General features: G+C 40.9%; 2 protein-coding genes across 5 annotated transcripts in view; one reads left to right on the top strand and one right to left on the bottom strand.

Moving 5' to 3' along the window:
- Positions 1-263: 263 nt before the first annotated feature.
- DPY30 (dpy-30 histone methyltransferase complex regulatory subunit) lies at positions 264-5,902 on the bottom strand. The gene is made up of 5 exons (XM_082302300.1): positions 5,793-5,902; positions 5,272-5,345; positions 5,140-5,187; positions 3,827-3,969; positions 264-569 (listed from the first exon to the last, which is right to left on the bottom strand). Exons 2-5 carry the CDS (start codon positions 5,305-5,307, stop codon positions 497-499), a joined length of 300 nt encoding a protein of 99 aa, XP_082158426.1. The 5' UTR covers positions 5,308-5,345; positions 5,793-5,902; the 3' UTR covers positions 264-496.
- Positions 5,903-10,273: 4,371 nt separating this feature from the next.
- The window catches only part of SPAST (spastin), a 39,830-nt gene continuing 29,740 nt past the window's right edge, over positions 10,274-20,363 (top strand). For 2 of the 4 annotated variants that reach the window (XM_082277188.1, XM_082277190.1), the window contains exons 1-3: positions 10,274-10,750; positions 14,710-14,796; positions 16,062-16,145. In XM_082277188.1, coding sequence (XP_082133314.1) covers positions 10,342-10,750; positions 14,710-14,796; positions 16,062-16,145 — 580 coding nt within the window. In that variant the 5' untranslated portion in view covers positions 10,274-10,341. The remainder of the gene's footprint in view (positions 10,751-14,709; positions 14,797-16,061; positions 16,146-20,363) is intronic. The other 2 variants (XM_082277189.1, XM_082277191.1) reach the window with 1 other exon arrangement.

Below are 20,363 nucleotides of genomic sequence, written 5' to 3' on the forward strand. Positions count from 1 at the left end.
GATCTGTTTGGCTGCTGGATCTAATTGTTTGTTTTAAATAAACCCATTTCCTGGTGTTCTGAAGCAAGTTCTCTCTTCTCTACTTAATAAATAAACTCTAATTGTTCTGCATTTGTTTGCTTTGTGCTTAAGCATGTTGCACTGGAGGGTGCTATATAAAACCAAATTAAGTTATATAAATTATCAGCATGTGATTCCAGTAATAATTTGTTCCCCTTTATTTCATGCATTCAGAGGATGTAGCCCCATGGAATTATTCAGACTTTCATCCAGTAGTGCCATTTCAGTACTTTATTTTCAAAGTCTCTTAATAGCTAGTTTAAAACAAGAGAACAATTAAATGTAAAGTGTTCTTTATTAAATAAACTCAAAAGATAAAGCAAATTGTGCAGTTAAGAAAGACAACAACGTGGCCAAAGGATTTTTACAGCAGAAAACAAGTTGCGGCAAATGAGCATTTCAGTCTAGCAGCCAAACTGTCCTCATTTTTATGGAGTTAATTTCGGTCCTCAAATTGTGACTTGTTTTTTAAAAGATATGCTGCTAGAAATTCAATGGGATTTGGTGGTCTGCAAAGAAAAAGAGTAAATCGAAAGCAATTATTTTTTGTCATATGAAATTAGGTAGCTGAAGAACCAATCATCTTCCCTTAAAAGCAACGTAAGCATTGCTTTAGGGATGACCAGCTACCTAGAGTGACTGTAAATTTCCAGTTTATGTCTGATGAGAAAGGTTTTAAAAGGGTCTTAGTCACTGTTGGTTCAATGTTACTAAATTGCTAGAACAGTTACATACCTAAAACCAGGGCATAGTCTGTAAGCATAAATCCTGTACGTGTATCATTGGATATGACATGCATTTGCCTATTTCTTGAACTCATGCTATATAATGTAGAAGTGAATCTCTGCTTTTTTGTTTCATTTTTTTCAAGTGGTTATTGTGTAGCTTTGTGTATTGAGAGTTGTTTTCATGGTTTCTGGCAACTGAAACGAACACAACATGAGTCTGAGAAGGGCTGTAACTTGCAAGCAGTCAATAATAAACACTTTTGATCACTGGCCATATTCTGTAGGTTATTTTAAAAAAACTCCAGCTGCGCCACATGAATCTTGCTAATCTGGATTCTGTCCACAGAATAAATGACAAACTTACTTATTCCACACTAGGTCAAACCAAAGGTCTGGCAGTGAGTAAATATGCCTAAAAAGAGCATAAAAACTGGAAAAAAATACACAGAAATACTCCTCTGGACCATCTTTTGGCTTCCAAGCATGTACCAGTTTCTGAGCTAGCACCCTTAATAGTCCTGGGCGGATTCCTCTACAGCTTTGACCAGCTGCCTCTTGAGCACAAATAAAATGTTAATGTCCTCAACTGAAAGCACAAAAAATAGCTTAATTATGTGGCCTGTGAAGGATCAGCTCCTTTTTTTCATTATAAATTTGCTACCTGCTTTGCTTAATTTGATTACTGTATCGGAAGAGATAATAAACAGTCCATCCCAATCCATCATCTCTGTGCTGTTGTGATTTAATAGGTTCCTAAGATGTTCTTCCACAGAAGCCTCTTTTCTAGATATCATCTATTCAGTCACTCTGTATACAGACAGCACTCCATACTTCTGACCACCTTGTCAATCTCACTTTTTCACATTCTACCAGAATTCAGGGGAATTGGCATTACACGTAATATTAAAAATACAAGAACATTACAAATTTAAATAGTGACATTACACTTGTTTTTTACCCCTTTAATTTTAAGTTGGTTTTACCCCTTCAATTTCTAAGTCCTACCATTCAGAATTTAGTTTTGATTAAAGCAGTGCATTGACATATACATGTTAACAGTTTAAAAACATTTTTCCACAAGGGTAATTTTCAGCTCAGAATCTAACATTTTGTCACTAGTGTTTGTCACTGCCCTCTGAGGTCCACAATTTTATGTTTATTTGAATTCAGTGTCACTTTCTGTCAGTTTAAATTTTTCATGGCAGTCTTCCCAGTTTTATGAAATCCCTGTGCAATTATTTACAATGGATCAACTTAAAAAAACAAACAGAAACTGAAACACAAAACTCCCTAATCTATTCTGTAACTCAGTCTCATAAACAATTTTTGTCAGCCACTTCTTCAAATTGTTATAAGTGATCTTTTCCATGATTCTAATGTTGAGCTCATTTCACCATGAAAACTCAACATTTACCTCAACCCTTTATCTCGTATCTTCCCATCAGTTCTTCATCCATTCAAAGGTGTTTCCTTTAATCCCAACAGCAACTAACTCTCTTTAAAAACTCTTAGTGAACAACTATGCAAAAAATTTTTCAGAAATTTAAACAGAAAGACTGCATCATCTGCACTCCTCTTTAGGTATGTTTGCTGACTCCTTCAATAAACTCCAAGACATTTAAAAGACCTGACAAAAATTGTATTGACCTCCTCCCAAATATGTCATTTATCCATATGCTCACTATCCTGGATGGTAATTTCTACTGAATTCCAGGCATGATCATCAGATGTACTGGGCTGTTCCCTGAACATTTCTATATTCCTTTGAAAAATAACTTAGCATCCACTAGTTACTTTCCTGTTCAATTTTAAGCAGTAGATTATACAGCAGAGCCAACAGTTCAGCTTTCTCACTCCTGAGGGTTTATTATGCTCAGCTGAACAGCCAATTTTACCTGGCAGGTTCATACAGTTCAGATTTCTACCTGTATGTTCCACAACCCCTCCTATCAGTGATCCAATTTCACTCCTGTGATGAGTCCCCATAAAGAACAGCTCCTTCCATAAAGAAAATGGAAAGGAATGGGAAAGGGAGAAGAAAATGAAAAGGGAAATGCAAACAGAAAGGGAAAGGAGTTTGCCTGTCATATAAATATCCAGAGTGTAAGAGTGGGGTATTAACCTTTGGCTGTATTTTACACTGAGTCTGCAGCAGAACTCCCACAGATGTCAGCTGAAGATGTGCACATCCCTCAGGTGTGCACATAGGGTGGACCTTCCCAGGTGACTAATTTTGCCCAATTAGCTGTTTGTACACTGCAGTTTAAATTCCCAACTCCTTTTGAAGTTCATACACTCTTGATGGTTGTTCTGAGTGTTGGTGCCATGATGCAATTATGGTTATCTATACCAGCTTTTGATTGTATTATTTCAATTTGAGAGACGGTTACAAGCAGTGAAATTTGCCACTAGTGAGGATACACCAAAAGGCTAGAAATTAGGTTGGTTAAGATGAACACCTGTTTGCTGTTATTGAAGGATACCTTTCTGCACTGACTGATAAAGAGAGCTGGGGTACCTCAACAGCAAAATATTTACTCAGAGGATAAACGATCAGTCTGCTTCTTACTGTGTTGACAGTGCAGGGTCAGCCTCACCCTTTAGAAAGTATTTTAATCTCTGACAAAGATGCATGTCGTGCCTGATTTGTCTTCTTTTAAATGTCAAGCAGAACTCCTTATAATTCCACACTACAAAAATCTTCAGAACTAGAACATCCTCTTGCCTTGCTTCTCTAAGGTGAATTACGTGATAATAACAAAACCCCTCCCATTTTTCCCATCAAAACTTTTGCAGTAGCATACCTCACTGGAAGATCATGAATCCAATAACTAACTCTTATCATGCCATACGCACCTAAGTGAGGAACACATCCTGCATGGTCGAGCACAGTAATTCATAGGCTCATAAACCCGTTGTAATGACGATCTTACAAAGAGCAAAACCATGGGTGGTGTGCGAGGCCTGAAAGGTGCTGCATTGCCCAAGTTTGAGATCTACGTTATCTCAGGAACAGAAGGAACACTGAAGCATCTTACCTCTCTTTTGCAAGAACAGCGAGTCCCTGTAGCAAGATAGGTACAACTGTCTGATCCAAGTAGGCACGTGTGGGTAATGACTGAAGATCCACCTTCTGCTTTGATGTTTTCTCGGCGTTTAGTTTCTCATTTTCTACTATCCTCTGAAGTAAAAAAAAAAGTGAATGAACATTGATAATAGCAGCCACATCTACTTTGAAGCGTGTGTGCAAAGTACCCACCTCTGCAACTGAATGGCAATAATTTCTTTACATCTTTTAAGAAAATTTAAGAGCATAATTTTCCTTGCACAAAAACTTAATCCAGAGGAACTTTCTGCTAAATTCTTATGTTTTGGGGAAACAACGTTTGGAAGTCGTAAGTTTTCTACAAGAGAAGACATCCAATCTCAGTAATTTTTATTTTTGCTTTTGCATTCACTGATTTGAACTCTACACCACTAGGACAGAATTGACTACTAACGAGAGTCTCAGTTACATGGTTCCTGTACACATGTGCTTCTAACACAAAATGCTAAAAGCACAAGGATTTCAGGTGAAGGAATTCAGGAAGTCTGACAAAGGGGACTCTGCTAAAGTCAAGTACTTTGAGACTGTACTCTCTACTCAAGTATAGATGGACACTTTAAAGAAAACATATACAAAATGCTTCCAGGTACTTTTTGGTCAAAAAGTGCAGAATCATCTTGCACTATTAACTGTAGTTAAAAAGTGATACTCTACCACTCCCAGTAAACCAAATGTATTCAATGCAATGTACATGAATCTACTGACACAGGAGCAATGAGTTACAATTCTGTAGTGGAAGCTGAGGCATAGAGACAAGCAGTTATCAGGGAGGTGAGTCACAGGAGATGTTTAGGAATAGTGTCTGCAAAAGCTTAGCACAGAGCAGGAACTTATAACAAAGGGAGACTGAAGGTTTTTCTTTAATAAGGAAGAGTAAATAAATGCCACAGAGTTAGGAAGTGATTGTCCTGGTCTACTCTGCTCCAGTTGAGCCTCATGTGGACGGCTTTTTTTGTGCCATAATATATATCTATCTCTCTCACAGATAGCAATTGAATAGATAATAATCATAAGACACTTCAAAAAAACCCAACTTATTAAAAGGCTCATTATTTACTTCAGTACCATTTAGCTCAATGGAAATATTGTACTAAACAACAGAAAATATATTTACAGCCATTTATGCAAGGGACAGGTATCGCTTGGCTCCATTGGGAATATTACATTTGCTGAAGTTAGACTCAAGATTCAGCTTTTTTCCCCTAATCACAAATGTGACTTTCACTGCAACAAAATCTTCGTTACCTCTACATTTTCAGTGAGGCCGTATTCAGAATGAGGATTTTCTGGAACCTGTAAAATAAGACATGGTTAGCAAAGCTAAAATGCTCCTTTTACACGTATAACATAATAAACATAAAACATTTCTTGCAATACCTGTGGCTGTCCCTCCATAATCTGTTCTCCCTCCATGATTCGAAAAGTGAAATTTGCTGGACGTACAGGAAAATCTTGGAAAGCAATAAAAAAACTGGTCAGCAGGCTGAGATGACGACCAGTGTGAGTTAAGCGATATTGCATCAGTTGGTTACTAATGGTTACTAAGGCACAATTACTAGAAAGCACAGGGAGTTGCTCCGTGCTCCCCCCCGCGCCAAACTTGAACTGGTTTCTCCCGCACGCAGAACCGAGAAGTGCCTTTAAGTTTCACGTTACGTCCGCTGAAGAGGGCACTACCGGGATTAGAAAATACAGCATTCATCCCCTCGGGAAGCCGGAGACATCCCTTTCCCTCCGTCCGCCCCTCCCGTGCCCGCCACGCCACAGCGCCCCGAGAGCCCCCGCGGGCAGGGCCGGGCTGGGGCCGCACCGCAACCGCGGGCCACGTGCGGGCGCGGGCCCCGGCCGTGCCCCAGGCGCCCCGCGGCGGAGAGGCGGCCCCGCCGCAGGGCTCTCACCGCCGGTCGGTCCGGGATGGGCGGCACACCGGGATCGGCGGGACACCGGGAGCGGCTCCGCAGCAACGGGGCCGCTGTCGCGAGTTGTTTTGACGTCAGTGAAGCGGTCGCGCGGCCGCCCCCGGCGCACTGCGCCTGCGCGGGTCGGGGGGCCCCGCCCAGCCCCGAGCGCGGGCGGAGCGCGAGGCCGGGAGCGGGAGTCGTGTTCGGGCGGCCTGTTGGGCGTGAAACTCGCGGGGTGTGTTCGCCTCCAAATCAGCCTTTGAAAGACGCTGGCTCTTGGGGTTTTGGGGTACAGAAGTGTGCTAGTAACCAGTGCGGTTTGGTGTCTGAGGAGGTCACTGTGGTGGTCACGAAAAATAACATTGCTAAAGTTAATATGGGTCCGAAAGTGGGATTTTGTTAGTGAAATAACCTTCCAGAGCTGCGTAGAGTTTGGTTTGCACAACGGTGACTGGTGGCCGTTAATTTTCTCTCTGTTCACAAAATCGCAACTGCTCAGCTTTCTCCAGGGATCAGCTTCAGTCATCCTGTCCTGACTTGGCGCTGTCAGGAAATGGAAGAGTCTGCTGCTTCTGTAGCTGTTGTGCTGTTACAAACTGTACCAGTGTTCGAACATCTGTGCCTGATTGGTTCGTTTTCATTAGAAATCAAATTTGTGGAAGGACTTCTTTACATTGAAGGTGGCAGAGCACTTGGAACAGGCTGCACAGGGATGTCATGAAGTCTACCTCTCGAGTATGGATGCATTCCTGTGTCACCTGCTTTTGATAACCCTGCCGTGGCCAGGGGGCTGGACTGGATGATCTCCAGAGGTCCCTTCCAACCGTAATGATTCTGTGACTTCTTTGTCTGGTAATGTGGTTTGTGCTAGTGAATTAAAAGGCCTTAAGAATATATTTTGGGTTTGACTTGACAAGGTAGTTTCATTTTTGTATGTTTGGGGTTTTTGGTTTGTTTTTTGTTTTTTTTTTTAGAAAATAAACTTTCTTTTGTTATTTACAAAAATAGGTCTGCTTCTTTTTCTGTCTTCTTGATGCAGTGATGACAATGTATATGAATGATCTAGCTGATGCTCCTAAAAGATTAGTGAAATGGAGAAATAACAGAAAATTCCATGTTTTCAATAGATTCTGCTCTGATGTAATCATCTAGTAGTGGTAATAATGAAGTGTGTGTACATAAATGAATTTGAAATAATGTTTGCAGAACTGACAATGTTACCAGTGTGATAAGCAGGCTCAAAAGCTAGTGTGGTCAGTCACAGATTTGATACTCAACTGATGGACTTGGAATTAGAGCAGAATTGTATCCTGTCTTTTTGTCTATTTTAGTACCTCATGCTGGCAAACTTACCTGATGCTAAGGAGGCAAGGTGAAAACACTGAGATTTTGGTACTAAAACTTAGAACAGGAATACAAACAACTTCTTAATGTGAAGAGGTATAAGCTTTTCAGTCCGTTTTGAGCTTCTGTCTGAATTTTTTATCATGTTCTAGTAATGCCATTTTAGAGAATTGCATTTAGAATACCTGAAAAACACCTAGCCCCGTTTCCCCATTTATATAGTCTCTTTTACATGCAGGTTTTGCAGAGAGATCATGTTGAGAACAAAAAAAGGTTTTCCAACTTACCTTTTTGTGCAATGGTAAATCGTGGTGTCAGGGTACTTGCACCTTTCTAATTCCTATGACTGTAATGGTGGTCTGCTCAGATTACCAGACCTTTTGCTGAGACACCAGATTGTACCTCCTGTATTTCACAAGTCCTCAATCTTCAGAGCAAAGCAAACAATTGCCCGCTCCAGAGAAGGAAGCTTCACTTTTCCCACCCCTTGCTGGTGTTCATCAGAACTCTTTCTGAGCCAGGATATCTCACTAAGACTGCAGAAAGCCACCCACTGCTCTGATGTGTTTTAAGGATTTGTGCTTTTTTTTTGTTCAAACTAGCATTAATCTTATGCCAGATTGCTAGTTAGAATAGTTCACTGACAAGTCCAATGATTGCTAGAGCCAACTTAATATAGAAGGGTAGGGAAATTCAACTTGCAGAGCACTAAAATATTGAATAGCCACAATAGTGAACTGGTTCTGTAGGTTTTCAAACTAGCATTAACACTTTCTCACAATTTCTGACTGATGTCTGCTTTTGAAGCTGTGATTTGACTTAACATGTTGTTACTCCCCTAGTAAGTGCACTCTTTTATTGTCATGATAGTCACATGATTTACAAAGGTGTAATTCTAATGTCAAATTTTTTAAAAAGTAAAAATAACTGAACAAATTGAAGTCAGGATTAACTAAGTTGTCTTCTATTGTCATTCAATCTGTCCTTATTAATGAACTTATTCCTTCGCCAGCTTTTCTATTTTGCTCAGGAATGGGAAGATAATTTAGATAGTAGTGGGATAATAAAAACAATAGATCAATCATCTGTTGTTATGCACTTATTTCACTTCACATTTTTGAATGCTACTTGCAGCTTCTGGAATTTCTTTGGTATTAGAAAATCTGTTAAACCTTTGTATCAATAAAGAAGAGATTTATTTAAAGGGCAGTTAAATATACTTAAAAAATATTGTTCACTCATGAGTAGGCTGGAAAATACTTGATATTTTCATAATAGAGGTACACAATCCTTCTTACAAAACAGAAGAAAAATACTTGATGTACATCGCTGCATTTTTTTCAGCACTGATGGGTTCACTGTCTCTGTCTAATAATGGCCTAGGTCATGAATAGTTATTTTGTTATATGTTTGTATGTTATTTTATGTGTTGATAAAATTCTGGATTTTATACAGTAGGAAAATGGTATACTGTGTACTGCTCTGTCATTAAAAGAAAATCACTCCACTCTGTCATTTAAGAAAATAAATACACATTACCAGGGGCAACTAGAAGTAACAATATGAGGCATAAACAAACAAGAAAGGAAACCCCAGTAGTTTTATAGCAATTTTGGAAAAAAGGAATAAAATATTGCAGACAGTAGTGATTTTAGTTTGACATATCCTGTTAATTAAGGTGCCCCACCAACTGCCATTTCTTGCTGTAAGCTGGGGGAAACTTGCTTGTGCACTGAATTATCTGTCTGCAGTTTTGGGACTGTCTCAGCTACTGGGTGCAGTTCAAGGGTGCGGCAGAGAGGTGATCTGTCATAGTCTAACATCAGTACCTCAGCATTTTATTTGTAGAACAGAGAGTGTGTGACAAAGCAAAACAACGGCAAAAAAGATCAGCCAACAGACGAAGCAGTCACAAAGGTGGGAAGACTGAAGCACAAAGAAAGGTGTTTGCTGAAGTGGTGAATACAGCGGTAGGCACAGAAGTGCTGGTGTAGGGATGCCTCCCCTAGTTTGCTAGACCAGAGGTACCAAAGCATTTTTAAGATTTGAAATTACCAAAGGAGTAGGGAGCTGGAGGGTCTATCTCATTTAGTTGAGACACAAATAAATTAATACCATGGCTGGGCAAATAATTGGCAAGGGCTTGGACAACTGGCTGTTTAAGGAGAGTGGAAATACAGTTAAGCGTTTGGGTTTTTTTCCAGAGCAATGTATCTATAATGTATACTGAATTCCATTAGCTCCCTGCATGTGAGGAGGCAGCCTGTCATTCCCATTACAGAGATGCGGAGCAGACAAAGCACCGGAGCACGCTCTCCCGGGGGCAGCTCCACAGCGGCGGGAGCAGGGACACCGGCGGTGACTGGCTGCTTCACGCCTCTCCGTGCCAGGGAATTCCCCAGGCTCTGCCCGTGTGCCACTAGCAATGACTCCAGGCGGGAGCGGCGCCAGGAGCCTGCGCTGCATTGTGCCTGCGGGGCGGCTCACAGCCCCAGCCAGAATAATTAGTCCTATTAAATTATTCATCGCCCGTCCACTCGGTGCGTTTCCTTGGGCCGACGCTGAACGGCCTCGGCCAGGGCTGGAGCGGGCTGCTGCTTTCACTCTCCAGTTGCGCTCTCTACCACTCCCGAAAGGAGGCTGTAGCCAGGTGGGAGGCGGCCTCTTCTCTCTGGCAACCAGCGAAAGGACAAGTGGACACTGCCTCAGGCTGTGCCAGGGGTGGTTCAGGTTGGACACCAGCAGGAATTTCTTCACAGAAAGGGTTGTTTAACATTGGAATGAACTGCCCGAGGAGGTGGTAGAGTCACCGTCCGTGAAGATGTTCAAAAACCGTCTGGACGTGGTACTTAGTGCTATGGTCTAGTTTTACATCGGTCAAAGGTTGGACTCGATGACCTCAGAGGTCTTTTCCAACCAAATTGATTCTGTGATTCTGTGCTTTCCACGCCCAGCGCGGAGCGTCTCCGAGGGCCCGCCTCTCAGGCCGTGGGAGCGGGGCAGGCCGGGTGCTGTAGGCGCCATACCGTCGCCTCCCATGGTGGCAGGGGCGGTGCCATCTCTCCCCGCCTCCGGCCGGGGCCGCCCGCATCCCGCCCTCCGCCCCTCCCCCTGGGCCGGCCGAAAGGGGCGTCGCCGCCGCGGCCATCGCCATGGCCGGTTGTTGTCAGTGCCTGGCAGCGGGTTATGGCGACGGCGGTGAATGAATTCTCCGGGTGGCCGAGGGAAGAAGAAGGGCTCAGCCGGCTCCAGTTTTGCGCCTCCGACCGCCGGCGCCTCTCCCTCCTCGCCGCCCGGGCCGGCGCCCCCCGTGCCGCCGGCGGGGGCGGGGGCGGGGGCGGCGTCCCCGCACAAGCGGAACCTGTACTACTTCTCGTACCCGCTCTTCGCCGCCTTCGCCCTGCTCCGCTTCGTCGCGTTCCAGCTCGGGCTGCTCTTCGCCTGGCTCTGCGAGCGCCTCTCCCGCGGCGCCCTCATGGCCGCCAAGGGCAGCAGGGCCGGGGCCGGCGACGCGCCCGAGCCCGGCGGGGCGCCCGAGACGGTGCGGGCGTGCCACAAGCGGGCCTTCGAGTGCATCTCCATGGCGCTGCGCATCGACGAGGACGAGACAGGTAGGGAGGGAGCGCCCGCGGCCGCCCCGGGGTGCGGGGGGAGGGCGGGCAGGGCCTTCCCGCCCTGTGCCGTGGAACCGCTTTCAGCTAAGAACAAACAAAACCCGCTTCATGAGAGAAATGCGGGCTGTGGTGGGTATGTGCGGGGGGGTGAGCCGTGCTGTGCCCGCATGCGGTGGCGGTGCTTTGGTCCCCAGCCGGGTCCGGCCCTGCCGCAGCCCGCAGGTGCGCGCTGGATCACAAAGCTGCGGCTCGGGCTCCTTCCCCACGCAGTACAAGTGCTTGTATTTCTCCCCAATAACTTAAGAGCTTTTGCTGCGGGAGTCTGGGTGAGGCGATTAAAAATTGCGGGCGGTTGTGCGGCTGGAACTAGGCTTTACCAAGCCAGCCGGACAACAAAAGCACCAAGGACAATAATAAGGGTGCATCCTTTAATGCACTGCCTGACAAATGAGTGCTGAAGCCAGACTTCAGGTTACTTGGTCCTCAGAATGCCCATTTGGAGTGGTCTGACTTTTGAGGAAATAAATACTTACTTGTATTTTGGCAGTTTCTTAAAAAATGTTTTTCTTAAACTGTTTGACATACATTTTCTTAAAAACCCTAAAAACTGACCACTGTGTGATGAGGAGACATTAAGGAGGATGTTTAGGGTTCAGTTAAATAAAATACAGGAATAAGGATTTTTTTTTATTTTTTGTAGAGCATTAAAAAAACCCAACCAACCAAAACACTTGATACTGCATTTAATTTAATCATTTGTTCTAAATGCAGCAGCATGATTCTGTCAGCATGCTAAAGGTAGGCCTTGGTGGCATGCTGTGCTGGTTTTTAAAATTCTCTGGAAAAGTCAGAATGCTGTATTCTAACCTTTCAGTTGAGCCTTAATGAAACTTCTGTCCTAGAGGAGGAGATTAAAAATATAAGAGTAGGCCTTCAATAGAAGCTGCATGCTGAGAGCACCATAAAAGCGTGGGATGTGTCCTCCTTTGCGTTGACAATTTGGGAGTGGCAGTGGTAAGCTCTAGGAGAGAAAAAAACCTGCACCATGTGCAGCAAGGTTAGTTCAGCACAGATGTACAGCGAGAGAACACTGAGGGTCATAGGAGCAAAGCATGAAAGAAGGTGAGGTAGCTGACAGCTTTGGTGTTGCTGATGATTGCTCTGTGAGGAGTAGCAGTCTTACTTTATCAGGCACCTGTTCCACTGTTGTGACCTTTTAACTCTTGGTGGTTTGGAGGGTGAGCCCTTAAATACCGATTTTAATCATGGGCTTGCTGTGTAGATGCCTTTAGGGTGATTATACATGAATTAGCTGCGCAGGTCAGACATTTAGTAAGGTGATCTTTGCTGCTAGTATGAGCAGTTGCACAACTGTTACAGCCCTGTAACTGCAATGTACATTCCACTGAGAAAGAACTCCCTTTCCTTTAATACATAGATTTGTTATTTGCTTATCTGATTTTACCAGACTACTTGTCTTTGAAAATTTTCTGGTCTGTAAACAGGCTTCTTACAGCTTCAAAGAGAAAACTGTATGTTAGACATAGTGTGTGAAATGGGTAGAATTTCTGAATTGTCTAATAGCCTATTAGTTATGTGGCATTTTTGCTGTTGTGGAAGCTATCCATACTTCAGTAATTTTGATAGCGCTTCTGGTAGCTTTTTATGCTTCTAAATTATCAGAGCAATTACTCTTGTTTTGGTACTTTCACAATTAAGCTTAATATCTTTTCCTAGAACTAAGAAGGCACATGTGGTGTGTTGACCCCTGCAAACAGTTAAGCATCTACACAGCTGCTTGTTTATTCGTCTCAGTGGGACAAGGGAGAGCATAGGAGGAGCAAAAGTGAGGGAAAAAACAAGTGGGAAATCTTTCCAAGCAATGATTGCCTTGGAAGATAGCCCCCATCCAGTTATTCATCTACCCAGGTTTATATTGATGAGCATTGTATTGTATGATGCAAAATATTGCATTGGCCAGTTTGGGTCAGTTGTCCTGCTAGTGTCCTCTCCCAACATCCTGTGCACCCTCAGCCTACTCACTGGGGATCTAGATGGGAAAAAGGAAACCTTGAGGTTGTGCTGTTCAGCAATACCCAAAACATTTCTGTGTTATCAACTGTTTTAGTCACAAATCCAAAACACAGTGCCCTTGGGGCTGTTTGAAGAAAATGAGCTCCATTCTGCCAGAGCCAATATAGCAGATCAGCAACTTCCAAGGAATGTGACATTTATTGTATTTTTAATGTCATAATCACTGAGAACTAATCAACCATTCTGTGTGGGGTTGGAGCACAACCTTTGCAAACAGGTGTCATATAGTGCTTTTAAAACATTCTCCAGTTAAAAGCTGGAAGTGAAATTTTAATGATGACCTTGGTGTGTTTGCAGCTGCCCCTAAGAATAACAAAGCAATTGAGGCAATAGCTGAGGTGGCTGGGATGATCTCAAACCAGATTTTTATTTAGTTATAATCAGTATTAGATTTACTATTTACACTGCAGTTGAAACTGTTTCTGTGGGTGGTGGGGAGAAGAAGCTTAAAAAGTCTTAAAGAGAGGATTGAAGTCACTCACCTTGGATGATTTAATTTATCTGGCTTTGTCCTTAACAGTCAGGGTATATGAGGCTGGTGAAGAAAGGGCAGTAATAAAATGACTCCCAAGGTGTGTGGTGTTCATGACTATAGGCAGGTGCACTGTGGTTTGTGTTGGTAAGAAGAGCAAAGCATGAAATTACCTGCACAGGGGAACTTGACAAATGTTATTATTAAGAGATTTTTTTATCTGAAGAGGAGCAAGAGAAAAGTCTGAAGAGGATTGTAGAAATGTTTTGAAATATTTTTACTGACACTGAAATTTGCTAAAAAATAGGTTTGGGACTGAAGTTCTCAAAAGATTTGAGTGTAGAAGCACACAGTCACTTGTAACTGGCACTTAGGAATAGTTTTGTGAAACATTATGTCATCTGAAACTAAGGTAATGATATCTGAAGTTTCATCGTAGGCATTTTTTGGTTTTTTCTGCCACTAACTGCTTGTTAATGCTGACCAGGTTTTAAGTTCTAATACCTAATCTGTTGTACTCCTCTGTGGAAATGCATGCTTAGTGTAATATAACTAGGTTGCAAAAGTATTTTTCCATACGCAGGCAAATATATTTTTAATGCAGAGTATTTATAGAAAGGGAGCAATATGAAATAGATATTTATAGGTCTTCAGTGGTTTACTTGCAGTTATAGTGGCACATACCTTAGGTCAAGCACAGGCATGTTCATGGCTGTTTGCTGTAATATCCATTCGGGATGTGGTTGGTACAGAGGTGTGCTCCAGCTCTACTTGCATTGTGCTTCATGTGGAAGTTGACACACACCTGTGATACAGCAGTTTCATAATAGCACAAAAAAAAAGAAATACCCCCATGACAGAGGAGCTGCACTGTACAAAAGTTAACCAGAGAAGTGTCTCTCATCTCTCTAGTGTAAAGTCTTAGACTTCTTGAGTTTCTGCTTCCAGTGTTATTTTGGTATTGGCTATCACTGGAGGATTAAGAGGCACATTTCTAGTTCATGTTCCAGAAGTAAAAACTGTTAATTTCATCACTTCTGTTGTGAGTGAATATGTGTAGGTGAGCTTTTCTATCTCTTTTTCTCCTTTTTTTTTTTTTTTTTTTCTTTTTTGGGTGGGGATTATTTATTTCTTTAGGGCAGATGTAGAATTATTCTCGAAACAGGCAAAAGTGATTTGAGGCTGGTGTAGTACCTGTTTTTAAGAGAAAAGCTTATTTGATGCTTCAGTAGATATAAAGTTGACAGTGTCCCTTTAAGACTTTCTTTAAATCACAGGATTTTGTTCAAATATCTCTTCCTCCCTCTTACTTGTTTTATGCAGCATTATATAGAACCATTCCTAAACTTTAGTTTGTTCAAGAAAATAATGGGTTCACTTCCTTTTTAAGCAGGACAAAAGGAACAAGCTGTTGAATGGTATAAGAAAGGAATTGAAGAACTGGAAAAAGGAATAGCTGTCTTAGTAATTGGTCAAGGTAAGCCAGTTTTGAGTTTTGTGGAACTGATTTTGGTTCATTGCTTCTTTGAAGTGAGAAATCAGTATTACTAAGTATGGTAGGGGCTAGGAACAGTCTGGTGTATGAGTTAATTCATAAGGGTCTTTCTTATTCCTGTTTTAGCTGTAGGTGAACGCTGGTCCATTTCTCTTTTCCACCTTAATATTCTGGTCTATATCACATGCAAATATTGCTCTAAATATTTTCAGACTCTGCAAAATCATAAGGAGTTCATGAACACTGTTAAGTAAAACACGTGATTTCTTATATAATGGGAATGCCAAAATACTGAGTTCTGATTTGATTTGCAGAAGTTGACAGTTCATGTTCTCACTTATGCAGAATTTTATATTCCCTTCAGTATAACATGAAAAAAACCACCCCAATTTGGAATGGCCTGACGTTGTGTTTCTGAATAACTTAGGCCAAAATAACTGAGCATTTCCAACAAAGGAAGAAAGCCATCTCTCTATGTGGAAACATTTTAACCTGTAGTGTAGAAGCAGGTATGTACTATAGAAATACAGGTGTAGTGAAGGACTTGCTGAGAATTTCTGTCCTCAAAATAATATTGTAGTTGTAATAATAACAACCTAAATCACCTGCCCCAACCCCAGATCTGTAAGTGCTTTTGCAGACTTGTATTTTGTTCCTCAGCTGTGTTTGGAAGTATATGGTGATCTTACTTAGGGGGTAATACCAGTAGCATTTGATAGAACCTTGCACAATTAAAAAAAACCAAAACCTTGACTTGAACAGATAATATTTCTTAGGAAGTGGTGTTGTTAATGTCTAGTTCTGTGTGTTTTAAAATGTAAAGGGACACGGTCAACTGAATTTAGATCTGTTAATTTTGCCAAAGTGAATTCTTTCAAAGTGTACTTGCCTCTCAGTCACTTTTCAAGCTTTTTAAAAACCTTTTTTTATTTGACTTCTGTTCAGAAAAATGCAGAGACAAGGGGCGTATTAGGTCAGCATGAAATGTTAGACAATATGCAAAGCAGTGTTTGGGTTCCCATCACTCTATAAGCACTATTGTAAAGCAGATAGTGTCAACTGACTTTAAATTCTTGATTAAATAGGAAGCTTTAGATTTTTTATTGTTAGTTTTGTAATGTAGTTCCATAGGGGAGGGGATAAATAAGGGGTGGGAGGAGGAGGAGGAGGGAAGGCTGGGTATCAGTATTTTAGCACTTAAAGTTAATTTACGGAATTATGTTTTAACATGGATTTTTCTTTGTAAGGTGATCAGTGTGAACGGGCTCGACGTCTCCAATCTAAAATGATGACAAATTTGGCAATGGCCAAGGATCGGTTGCAGCTTTTAGGTACCAGTTACAATTCATGACTTTGGAAAGTTTGTAATTATTTGCACAACTTCATTTAATGCATTCTTTTAAAATATTACTTTGATTTTTAAAGGGAAGGAGTCATTATCTTTGTAGGGTCTCTTTAGTTTGATTTTTTAATTGAGAGTAAGTGCTGTTGATGGATTTTGAAAATGGAATTTCATGACCCACTTTCAGGTACAAAGTAACTGAGAAGTCTTTATATCGTAGCACACTTGACTCATAAAGTGAGGAGGTCTTGATTAACTCCTGATGGAGTTTGTTCAGCATTTTTCTGTTAGAACTGTAGTGAAATGATGATATATTGCTGATCATGAGTGCCAAGTGTGCTGGCTGTAACTACTTCATGTTCCATTGATTTTGCTGTCACGTACATTAACAATTTTCCTTAGTATTGGTAAATAATAATGATGATGATGATAATAATTCTTTAGCATCATGTAGACCATAAGGTTGTGAAATTCTAATTTTCTTGCTTTTTTTTTTTTTTCTAGTAGTGTTCTATTAAGGTCACTTTTTTTCAGAAGCATAGTGTTGTACAGCTTTAGCATTATTAAAATTAAGTGTTGTATATAGGCTCTTAACAGCGTAAAGATCCTCCCATCAAAAACCAGACCCACGGCTCTGTGTAGTGCATCCTCTAAATTTAAAACTTTGAAAATGCTTTCAGTTCAGTCAGTAAAATTAAAATAAATATATATTCTTTAATTGCTCTTTAAGGGTAAACTAACAAATGTACTTGATTTTAACTTTCATATCTCAGCTTTAATCTAATGCTCTCTTGTGTGGAGTTTTACTAACTCATTCTTCTAGGAGCATATAGAGAAGACAGGAAAACTTGGGCTCTTTTCTCCTCTTACACTTTGTAGTTCTGTGGTCCTAACTGGTGATTGACAGGGAGTTGTGACAACCACAAGAAAGTGAGCTCCTTTTGTTTCCCTTGAGTTCCTAATGTCTGTAGTACTTTTTGAAAAAAATTGAAGGGTGCAGGAAGTGAAAGAGGCATCTGTCTTCTATGCTTTGATATGGGTGTTTCTCGGTACAGCTTTAGTATATGGAGAAAAGGTATTTTCCATTCACTAGGGTTAAAGGCTGACTTCTAGAGCTAATACAAACTAGGGAGCAATAGAGTGAAAGTGATTACATGCTAACAATTTTTGAGAAGATATGGCTTGTTGCAGACATCCTAGTTGCAAGTAACTAGAATTTCTTTCTAGAAAAAATTTGCTGTTACCTCAAAGCTTGAAGTAACAGTGTTTGTATTTTGTGGGTAGTGCTTCATCCTTGCTTGTATTACTTGTAGTAGCACTTGCAATGTTGATAAGTTGCTTATTTGCTGTGATGTGATTGAAAAGAAACAAAGGGAAAATTTCACAAAAAACCCTAAAGTTGAAGTATAGTTATCCTTATCTCTACTACCAGAATGTGTGATCACTTTGTTTGCTTCAGAGTGCAGATTGAAACATATACAGATAGAATAGTGTTTATTATGTAAGATGTAAAATAATACTTTATTTTTAAATTACCAGTTTAGTACTTTGTTTTGCCTAGGTCCTTGTTAGTTTTTACTGAGGGTGTGCTTCATACAATGTACCTAAAAGTGAAATTTGGATAAAAAGGAGCAAATGAAGTCGTGCCCTTTAGGAAGACAAAAGATGTGTTTTGGAGAGATATTTCAATGGCTTTAAATCACTGCAAGTTTGATCATTAGGGTTCTATTTGAGTAGTATTTTTATGCCATCTGACCAACTTTGAAGTATCGACAGCATTTTTTTTATTTTCTGTAATTTTACCTGGCTTTTGTAGAAATTTAAGGTAATCTAGAGTTTAATTCCATGTGCCATTCTAAACACACTTTTAGCCTGTTACTTATAGTAACAGATATTTGGAAGTTTTTAAGGGATGTAAAGATCCTTTTGTAGTTGAATTAAGCATGAGGCTCTTGAAGCTATTACAGTTTAATGAAGTGGTGTTTCCTATGAATTGAACTCATAAGAGCGTTGTCTGCTAGCTCTGTGGAACTTCTCCATTTCTTAAGGCAGAATAGGCAAGTGCTTTATTGCATTAGCTGAAAGGATAAAACAAATTTAAACTAGACAATAATACCAAGTGTTTCATCTTGCTTGCTAGACAGAGATGTGATTGCAGGCTGCCTAACTCAAATGCCATCCAGTCAAGCAGGTTACATTGGTAGTACATAGAAAACGTAAATTAAATCACTCTGATTACAGCTGTCCTTTGAAAGTGCTCAGTATTTTGTTGTTGCTTTTTCTTTTTTTTTTTTTGAAGTGTTGGTACATCAGTGTAAGTTTGTTTCATGACCCCACTGATGGGGGTGTTTGACACCACTGATGAGAGTGTGATGTCTGATCACACCCATGTGTTACCACTGTGTCATCACACTACTGATGCCTTTTAACGTTGGAACAGGATGGAGCTACCCACCTTTGATGATGGGTTTTCTGTTTTGAGCCCTCTTTTCCTCTTGCGTGTAAATTATGCTTAAAGCTGTACTGTGACACAGTCTGGAAGCTGAAGTGATTGCTGGTGTGTTTCAGGTCACCTCAAGGGGACTTGATCACTTTGGCAGTCCGTTGACAATACTGGGTTGTGCTGGCTGTCAGGGGACTTGAAAGTTCTTCCATTTGATTTGGTGGCAGCCCCCCATTTTTGACATGGTTTAGGGTGTGTTAGTTGTATGGTTAAACCTTGCTTTGATGGTCTTCACAGACCTGGTCTCTCCTGGATGACTGAGCACCCATGTTAGAGTCATTAAATTTGATGTATTTAGAATGACAGGAGGGTATTTGTTTTCTGCAGTCTATACACAGAACTTGGCAGCTTGTTGTTCCTAAAGATAGATGGCTGCAATGGCCAGTGCAACACTCTTCAGTTCTAATGCTATTTATGTGTTTTACCTATCTGTGTTCTCTCATTTCAGTGAGCCTTTCTGTAGGGGGACAGATTTCTTTCATGACAAGTGTCTTCCTGTGTATTATGTGTAGCTCCAGTATTTTGATTGAAGGGTGTATGTGGCACATAATTCAGGTATCTTCCATCACTCTCCTCTTTGGAGGGTATTAATATTCCTCTATTCTACCCGTATAGATATGGTTTTCAATGGACACCTTTTGGAATATTTCACTTTCTTGGAGGAGATGGTACTTTTTGCTTCAGGCTTATGTTACAGGGTAACATTTTTTTAGTAGAAATTGGAGAACTCAAGCTTTCCTGTTGCTTCAGTAAGACAGTGGTTGCAGTGCTGTTTGTTTTGTAGGTTTACGTCAGCGTTGTATCACCAAGGTGAAATAATGAATGAGAATCTGTAAACTTTTTGTCAGTGTCTGGAAAAATAGGGAGAAAGCATTTCAATGAGAGGCGATGGTATCCTATAATTCCCTGGAATAATATTTAAAAGTTCAATTTCTTTTTGATATTCCAGAGGATCCTACAGCTATACTGTCTCTAAAGAAGTGATATGTTTGCTTTTGGAAATTTTATGTGCAGTACTAATATGACATGTTCATAGGTAATGTGATGAGAGGACTCTGTGAATTGAAACTGGACAACAATTGGATTACATTTTTTCTTTTTTCTTTGGTTGGAGTTCTGTAGTTCCTGAATATGTGGAACTAGCTAAGCATTGATAATTGTAGTAGAACCCCAGTGTCAAATTGTAGCATTGAAGCAAAGGGCTTTTCCTGAATTCCTACACAAACCAATTCATGTTATTATGGTCACTCACTAGAAAGTCTTTTTTGTTAAGCTCAGAAATGTTCTCCAAAACTCAGCAGATTGTCTAATATCGTAAAAGTCTATTAATACTCATTTTGTTTCCTAAGCTTCTGTGTGTTCTTTCCATTTGGGTTGCATGCATGGGCAGGGAGTAGACCGTTCTGCTGCCTCCTTTGGTAAGGCTGTGTCCACTGAAGTAGTGCACTCTCTGCAGTCAGTCATGCTGAAAGGACTTTCCTTACCGTTCTAGAGAGGAAAGCTTATGAGGGTAACTTCTTGGAAGCTGTAGAGCTTGTGGTTGTTTGTAGGCTGTTCTTGTGTGACTTTTTTTTTTGTTTTACTCTACCTGACTTTTCAAAGCTTTCAGTTTAGAATGAAGTAAACCTTGTGTACACATACTAATCTTGAACTTTAGCTTTTCATATTTGCCTGTAACTACCAAGTTTTCATTCTAAACCACAT

This window comes from Coloeus monedula, assembly GCF_965178545.1.
Source record: "Coloeus monedula genome assembly, chromosome: 2".
Classification (NCBI taxonomy): Eukaryota; Metazoa; Chordata; class Aves; order Passeriformes; family Corvidae; genus Coloeus; species Coloeus monedula.